Source organism: Brachypodium distachyon, chromosome 5, assembly GCF_000005505.3.
Source record: "Brachypodium distachyon strain Bd21 chromosome 5, Brachypodium_distachyon_v3.0, whole genome shotgun sequence".
Taxonomy (NCBI): domain Eukaryota; kingdom Viridiplantae; phylum Streptophyta; class Magnoliopsida; order Poales; family Poaceae; genus Brachypodium; species Brachypodium distachyon.
In genome coordinates, this window is record NC_016135.3 from 668,351 (window position 1) to 677,350 (window position 9,000).

The following is a 9,000-nucleotide window of genomic DNA, read 5'->3' on the forward strand; positions in this document are numbered from 1 at the left end:
ATCGGGTGGTTACGTGCTAAATGAATATATAGGTTACACGGGCAATTAGGCCACGTCCAACATGCCGTTTCACATGGGCGCTAGGGAAACAATTCCCGGCCGTCAGGTTCAAATCCCAGCTGATTCCAGGAATTCTCTTTTGGAACAAAGGATTCCTACAGGATTTCTACAAAGAAAGGAATTTCACAGGAAAAAATAAATCATTTGGACCGTTTGAAAGTTGGGACAAAGGAAAGGAAAGTTTCCATTCCTGTAAAACACTGTAGCAACACCATGATTTCACCTGAAAGAAAACATCCATCCAGATCTCATTTTTTTGCATACACGAAGCTCTCTGCTGCTACTTCCTATGAAACTGATGGTATGGGAAACAAAATCGTGGATGCGGCGGTGTGCCCAACCGATGATGGATGGCTGTGCTCGTGGTTACATAACTAATCAATGCGACCATATCCTGATTATAATTTTGGTTCATGCGTTCCAAATGATTTTTCTATTCAAATCCTATGTTTTCAATTCTCATGGAATTTCATGCATGTCATGTGAATTTCTATATTTTTTTTATTTCTATGTTTTTGGTATCCCGCCTTCCAAACGGGTCCTTAGTGTCGCCTAAAAGAATTTGCATCAGGCGTTCCACCATTTTTTCCGTTGAGAACAACCCAAGCCTTTCTCAAGCGTCTCAAATAAGCGCTCTGCATTGAAGAGCTCGACGCTTATCTTTTTCTTTAAAATAATTTATTTATTTTCTGCTGCTCAAGCACCTATGGAAGAGTCCAGCTTTGGACATGCCCTTAACATCCATGGCACTTTTTTTTTTGTTCGGGGAAACATCCATGGCAGTTAACTATATTCTCAAATTTTTGCTGGATTTTACCTCTAAATCTAACGTATCATCAATAATCAAAATCGCTCTGGACGGCAACCAAATACTACTCGCATAACGCATGTTCGCGTTGTTTTGCCACGTGGATTAACCGGAGGAAGCTTCCAAAGGGGGAAGAAAAATGAAAAAAAGAAGAATTCAAAAAGGGAAAGAGGGGAAATTGCAGATCGCTATGGCAACCCGGGGGCCGCCGCCGTCGTCGTCATCATCCGGATCCGCGACCGTGACGATCGACCGCTCCACCTCCTCCTCCTCCGCCCCCGCGGCCGCGCAGCCGCCGCCGCCGGAGACGGTGCTGCTGCGGCTGAAGCGGCGGGCCAAGAAGAAGGTGTCGTGGAAGGAGGGTACCGTGGACAACGAGTCCCTTGGCCGCAAGAGCTCCAAGAAGTGCTGCATCTTCCACAAGGAGGTTCCCTTCGACGAGGACTGCAGCGACGACGACGACGACGACGCGGACCGGAATCCGCCGGCCGACGGCGGGGGCGGCTGTTCCTCTTCCTCCCATGGCCATGGCCACAGCCATAGAGACCACCACCACTCAGATCCGGTTCGATAAGGTACGGGTCAGAGATCCTTGCTTGCTCGTCAGTTTCTTGTTCTGGATTGTAGAAATTTCAGTTTTGTTTGGTTTACCATTACAATTTAGGGGCGATACTTCGTAGCTGCGTATAGAATTCTTTAGGGGGATAGTGTTAGCCTTTGTTTATCAGCACTGTATCTTGTGTCTGTACATTCCATATTTCCATTTATATGTTTCCTAAGGATCGTTTCTTGTAAATCTGAACCTGAATATTACTGTCTGAGCAATACTCCTATGTAAAACTATGCTAGAACTTGGATGCTACAAGAAGGGCAGTATCTGAGAATTTAGAGGTCCTGTGTGAAATATCATACTCCGTATCAATTTATAGACTAAAAAGCACATGAAATTTGAAAAATTATAAAGAGATTGCCAAATTTTGTGGGTGCAACTTCACCCACACCCTATAACGTGAATCCCCCACTCGTTACAAGGGAGAGGACTCTCTGCCAAGTCCTTCTTTCTCCATGTCCACCGCAGCGCCACGATCGGCACTGTGTTCGGGTTGACATGAAGCCGTGACGGCCACTGCTATGGGATTCTGCGAGCTCTTCAGCTCCCTCCACTTCCTCCTGCTGCTGAGCCCCATGTCAAACGAGCTCTTCACCTCCCTCCACTTCCTCGATCTTAAACTGATGGTGCCGAGCAAAGTCCCGCTGGAAGCTCGCCAAGGTGCAGGGCGCGTGAGTCCAGAGGTGGCTTGAGTAGATTGAAACAGATAGATGGCTGACATGAAGTAAAGCCAATGATAAAAAATAGGGCATGGCCAGGAAAACTCAAATAGTATCGAGAATAAATAGGCAGGCCATTGAGAATAACAAGGCGGATTTTCCCCTGTTGACAGAGTGAGAATCGGAGGAAGTCAGTTTCGTTGGAAGTTTGAATTCTTATGATTGATGTGTAATATAGATAGAGGAATATCAGAATCCAGGTTTCAGACGGCGGTCTTGATTGATGAACGGCCGCTTAAGTAGCTCCATCTCATCATGCATGTATATATGGCCATTAGCTCCTGACCTGCTGCAACATAGGAGTGCAATTACGATGCATGGCTGGGTATCACGATGCACAGCCACACAGGGAAAACTACGGTGGCGTCAGTTTGGACCTGGAGCCGGCCATAGGCTAGCCAGGGACGGCGGTAACATTGGAGGCAGAGGTGGGGGCAACAACGGCTGTGAGGGGCGCCTGACTGAGATCGTTGGGGGTTTGGGAGGAAGCCGCAGGAGGTGTGTTAGTTTGGAATCTGGATATGGGCTGGATACCTGGGCCCTCTAAGTTTACTACTCTGCCCTTAATGTAAGTATTGACAGATGCTTTGGTATTCGTGCTAAAAAAGTTTAGGAGCATAGAAGCACTTCCCTTGAAAGAGATGTTCCTGGTCACACTCGATCCTAACAAGCTCTTGAAATGATCCAACAGAATTTGCGCTTTAGATTGCTGATCACAAAACTTCGACGCACTGCCCCTGCAACATAGGAATATGGTTTGTTTTTGTCTCTGGCCGTTGGCCGTGAGGTGGAATAGCTTTGTGTTGGCATCCCCTTCTTTTATCCAAGTGATCCGGGACATTTGCCTCCACCGAATCCTGTCTGCCGCAGCCAAACCAAGCAATTTGGTCTTCATCATTTTCCAAAGCTCCCTCTTTTCGGGGCTGAGTTCTCTATCTTCTTGGGCCAGATCTAATTGGGAAAAGTTCCTTTTCTCTCACACAATGCCATATTCACTGCAACAGTCAATATGTCAGTAAAATTATATACAGTAAGTTTGCATTAGTGAAAGAATTCATGTTTTCTAATATCTTTATAGAAAAGAGGTATTCTAGTATTTCCAGAAGGCATGGAAAAACACCATGCCGATGGATAATAAATAGGTAAATACAAAATAAAAAATGTGTTTAAAACTCAAGAATACTGAATATGCATGAGGATAAAATGAACAACTTAACAAATTAACATTTAACAACTTTAAACATCAGAGATTAGTGCTTATTAATAGTAATTAGGAAAATACGGGGGGCCATATTTTGGGGGCCCCTGTACCATTGATCACCCTGCGCCTGTTTGCGATACAATCCTGGTTGCAAGTTTCAACTTCCAATGTCATGTGGGGGTGTGCGATCTTCCTCTAATCTCCCAATTTCCCGAGCACTTGACAGCCAACATCTTCTCGCTGTGACTTCTAATATGAAATGGTGTGCAGTTAGGTGTCTACAAGTTGCAACAGTTTTCTTCAGTGTAACTTTGTAAATACAGGAATCAACATTATGCAGATGGGTATATAGCATATGACCTTTTGAAATTCTACATCACCTTAATTTTTTTCTTATGATGGGATCGCAGTAGATCATTTGTACGTATGCTTACGGACACGATATTGCTATTAGATAACTTAACAGCATACACACACGAAGGAAAAGAAGTTGAACCTTTCTTGCCTGATTAAATGAACTTGTGTACTCCTTAAGAATTGGAAGCTCTTTTTGCCATAAGTGTACATTACTTGGACCATTCTTGCCTGATTAAGTGACACCTCTTGAAATAATGGTGAAAATGATCGTCTAGAAAATTAATTTTGATTTTTTAAATCTTGGTGCATGATCTATTTGAATATACGTGAGTAGCTTTCATGGACCTTTTATCTGTGAACAAGGACAGTTTATCTACTGGACCAGCAAGGTCAAAGATATCATCAACATAGATGAATGAAATCTCTTTAGTGACCTCCGATTTATACTTGGAGAATGCTAAGCCGTGTTCGAGGGCAGCAACGGCCCACATATACCATTTACGAGCCTGGTCTCGAGCAAATGGCAATTCTTCTGCTAGTCCGAGGTCCCTCCATAACCTGAAATTTTAATATATTTTCAAATTTATTCTTATTAACTAATTCTTTATTCTTTATTACACATGTGTGAGATGATTGTGTGTGGTATGCTGTACGTGTTAGTAGATTAGAACCTATATTGTGTTTCTGTTCATAGACAAGTCTGCTGTATTCTTGCCTGACGGAATAATTTTGGTACCACCTTTTCTGTTTAGAAGTATACTACTCCCTCTGTCCAACAAAAGATGTCTCAAGTTTGTCAAAATTTGGATGTATAGATGCATTCAAATTTAGTCAGAGTTGAGACATCCTTTGTTGGACGGAGGAAGTAGTTTTAGATCTTTTCATGTTTTTGGTGAAAATATTCAATATGTTTATGTTCATGTGTTCTTAATGCTATCCTGTTATCTGATTGCACTATTTTTGTTAATTGATATGTGGGTACATATTTTTTATCTGATTGCACTATTTTTGTTAACAACTCTTTTGTTGAAACAAGAAGACCGTGACATACATGACTTAAGCATGATCGAAGAGGGAGTGTGGATTATTTTTGTTGCATTTGCAAGATAAAAAAAAGTAATCTGTACATGTAGATTATTAAACGATATGCACACATGGAAGATTTTGTGGAAAAATATGGCCCTCTGTGTTCTCTACAAAAAAAAAACAGGGATGAAGGTCTAACATATAGTAGCTATAAGGTTACACAGTTTTTTCTTCTGTACTTCACATGGACATAATTTTTCAGAACAGTTGGCAAGCACACACAATATTGCAGTCTACATTCACAGTTCTCTTTTTTATGAAACTTTTTCTTTACTTTTGAGCAAATGAACCCAGCAGTGAAAGGTTATTTCCCATAACCTCTAGTTTTGTTTGGTATAAGAAACTGAGAAGCAATCATGCAAGACACGTCATGGATTAGGTTCATGACATGAGTGATAATAGCTCTAGGGCCTGTACGGGGTAACCCTGGATCCAAGAGGTGCGGCAGCTCCATGAAGGTAGCCGCACCTCAAGGGCAGGGAGGAAGTGGAAGGGATAACTGACTGATTTATTCTTGACTGTCTCGTAACAGTTACAGGTGGCCCTTTTATAGGGAAGACTCAACTTGACACCTAAGAAACTAATCTCTACTTCCTAACAAACCATATCGATCTCAATATTCCTGTCTAATCTCTTGCCTTACTAATTTAGAAGTTGCTAATGGGATATCGTCCATTATTTGGATACCTAGCGCTGCGCCCCCTATAGGGATGTATGCCTGTGACAGATAGGTTCTTTACATTATATATTGCATTAGTTCAACTTGATGCTGTATTCTGATATGATCATACTTGTCTAGGACAAGCTCTTCCATCATGTCGTAGCATCATACCTCCCAAACATCTTTTAGACACACCAGAGGTGGTGCATCACTTTGTATTTCTGTAAACTGAGATGATATGGGTGGTTCAAGGCTTCTCTGACAGAATTTACTAGACTCGGTTCCAATTATTTCAAAGATGACTTTAGTTGCTTGCTTGAATCATAAGGTTTGTGGAGTATCCCCTCTCCCATGTTAAGACTTGATGTGTTGTGCATGCTCAGTAGTCCTTGATATCACTATTAACACACATGCTGAATTCTCTATTTGAAGTTTTTGTTGCTATGTTTTTGTTCCGCTATGGTTTGAAGTGAAGGAATATTAACCGCTAGCTTCTTTCATGGTTTTCTGCAGAAAAGGATTTTTATGTTATTTTTGCACTTGCAGGTAAAATATTTGGCGAGTAGTAATGATCAAGGGGCATATCGTATCCACCTTCTGGGAGCAAATGTGAAGGACATAGGAGCATCAAACATGCTAAAACTCATGCCCTGAAAAATCTTGTGGCTATTATAGATGATCTCAAAAGCATGTCAATCTTCTTAGGAAAATTGTACGCAGTCTGATGCAGAGGCTTTGATGGAATCTACTGTGATCATTGTTTGCATCATGTGGTTTTCTTTGGTGAGCATCTTCCTCAAGTTTAATCTTTGGTGCTTAATAGGTTCCAATTGAATGGCCATAGAATTTTGCGATCTACTTTGAGTTTCTTCGGTTTGTTGCTGCAAGGTTCGAAAGATGCGTTTGCAATTACATATTACAAAAGGACAACTTTGGTCCTCATGAGTTTTATGTGAGTTGTACTGTAAAGAAAATACAAATTGTTTCATGTGAATTTCCTGTCAATCTGCAAGCATGCTGTTACTTAAAAATGGGTTTTGTTAGCTAGTAGTATAGATTATCACTAGACAAGCAAGCCTAGACAGAATGGACCTTTTCTTTTTGAGGTAAAACTAGTTTATATAAGAGTTCAGTTTGTTCCACCTTTAGAGAAACCGCCCATGCTGCCATTTGCCATATAGATTAGGAATGAAGCATCATTCCGATTGGAGGAAGAAGGAAGCAGCATAATTTGGGCCTTATGAAGCGGAAGGTGCTTTCGAAGTTCTGAGCATTATTGGGCTTCGTTGGCTGGGCTGAGTGTTTAACAATCTGAGGATTAACTCGAGTGATAGTAGGCTTTGGTGTCTGGACAATAAAGTCTCTTGGGAGGTGGGTTTTGTCTTTTTATTTACTATATATATGTAGGCGAGTGAAAACTGGATTTCATTGACAACCTGCAAACTCGCGACATGGTCCGTCAGATCGAAAACGGATGGTCTAGATCAAAGGTGCGATTTCTAGTCAACCATTTACCGCACTTTGCACATAACCACCTGTTGTCTTAATAATTAATTAGCTAACGAATTAGCCTCACTCCTATCCCATTAGTATCCCCAACCCCCAAGCGACGGCGACCGCTGCGTTGCCCCGGTGCGACAGCGACTTGGCAGCTGCTGTGCTTCACCGGTGTGACGGCGAATCGGCTGCCCCGGCGCTTCCCCCTGGTGAGGGCGAATCCGCAGCTGCCGCGTGTGACGGCTCGACGGCATCTGGAGGCCACGGTGTTGCCGGCAACGGCAAATCGGCGGCCTCGACGCTACGCCCACGTAACGCTTCTTGCCAGCCACTGCCCTACCCAAGCGCGACGGTGTTTGCAGGCCATGGCGCTGCCGCAATGGTGATTCGGCGTCTGGGCACGGCCCCCCCTCGATGGCTTCAAAGGAGTCCCCAACTAAAGCTTGATACTGTTTCTGAAGTTAGGCAATCTGTGATGCGTTTAAGTGACGCGTTTATGGTTGTTGTACCAGTTCTGAAGCCATGAAAATTGCGTGTATGCTCAAGCATTGTATCTGACATTGAGTGTGTTTAAGAATTTAGGACCAAGTTTGAAATAGAAACCTGGAATGCATTGTGTGTTCTCATCTGTATTCTCTGATCTTAACCTGAAATATTACTCTATTGAAATGGCATTCTGGCAGCAGTTAGATATGAAATCCATGAGATTTGAGATTGTTTAAGGCAACAGAAACAATGGAATTTTGCCATCAATCAGATAGAGTATTTTCTATCTGGTTGCAGAAATTTGCCAAGTTGAGCAATTTCAACATTCCAAACATAAGGAGCTACGATGAACTCCAAACACAAGGACTTATTGGTTGCAAACATGTTTGTCCAGCTGGCATTGTCATAGTCTATTATGTTTCAGAAATGTATTCGTTTTGTCACAAAAGAAAACCTTGTCATAATCTAATATGTTTTGATTCTATGAAACTTCCGCGCATACACATTCAAAAGGGCGATCCAAAAGAGCAAAGATTTCTTGGATATGACAAGGTTTCTCTGTACATGAGAATTCTGTACGTTCACAGTCAAAATTGAGAATTCTGTACATTCACAGTCAAAATGAAATTTATGTACATTCACATTCAAAATGAGATTTCTGTACATTCACATTCAAAAGCCTGTTTCGGGTTCACCTTCTGTACATATCTCATTTCGTAAACTTCTGTACATCTCTCATTTCGCAAATTTCGGTACTATCTCATTCCACAAATTTCTGTTTCACATTAAACAGAGCAAAGCTTTCATGTACATTCACATTGATTCGGGTACAGCAAAATCAAGCATTTATCTGTACATCCAGCGTAACAACAGCCATTGGTATCAAAAAAAATTTCTGTACAGCAAACAGCTTCGGGCTTCAGCTAAAGAGCAGACACCAGCTTCAGCAAACAGCAAGTGGCAATTCGATTCAGAAAACAGCAGGTGGCAATTTGATTCAGCAAACAGCAGGTGCCAATTCGATTCAGCAAACAGCAGGTGCCAATTCGACGTGTATCAAGGTACACGTCCATAGCCCGAGATGTGTATCAAGTTGTAACATGAGTTTTTTTTTTAGTCTGAAGAGTTGTGCCTTTGGCAATAATAGTCTTGTGATCATGTGTGCGTCTGTTTTTCTATGTGATCGATCCTCGGCCCCAAGCTAACAGGCCTTCTATAACCCAATTTCGGTACCGATGGGCCTGAGCACACTCAGCGAGGGAAAAATGTCGGACCGTCACCGAATCGTGCCATCTGTGACGTAGTATGGTGCAGTCTATCCTTCTCGCGTTTGAGGCTGATTCAGACAAGAGGTGAAGTAGCCACCCTGTTTTAAAATGAAATTCTACAAAGCAAATTTACACAAGATGCTATGAATAAATAAAAGGGTTTATGGTTTAATTAGCATCTCGATAACGGTCGTGTTATGTGAGGACCAATGAGAGTGACTTGCTCTTAACAAAATTGAACGCTAGA

At 42.2% G+C, this 9,000-nt stretch overlaps 1 protein-coding gene across 1 annotated transcript; it reads left to right on the plus strand.

The window, feature by feature from the left end:
- Positions 1 to 1,008: 1,008 nt before the first annotated feature.
- LOC112269526 (protein phosphatase 1 regulatory subunit INH3) lies at positions 1,009 to 6,507 on the plus strand. The gene is made up of 2 exons (XM_024456400.1): positions 1,009 to 1,443; positions 6,049 to 6,507. Exon 1 carries the CDS (start codon positions 1,059 to 1,061, stop codon positions 1,440 to 1,442), a length of 384 nt encoding a protein of 127 aa, XP_024312168.1. The 5' UTR covers positions 1,009 to 1,058; the 3' UTR covers position 1,443; positions 6,049 to 6,507.
- The last annotated feature ends 2,493 nt before the right edge of the window (positions 6,508 to 9,000 follow it).

Bases quoted from the DNA above. Each gene is read 5' to 3' on its own strand.
- LOC112269526 (XM_024456400.1), top strand. From the start codon at position 1,059: ATGGCAACCCGGGGGCCGCCGCCGTCGTCGTCATCATCCGGATCCGCG.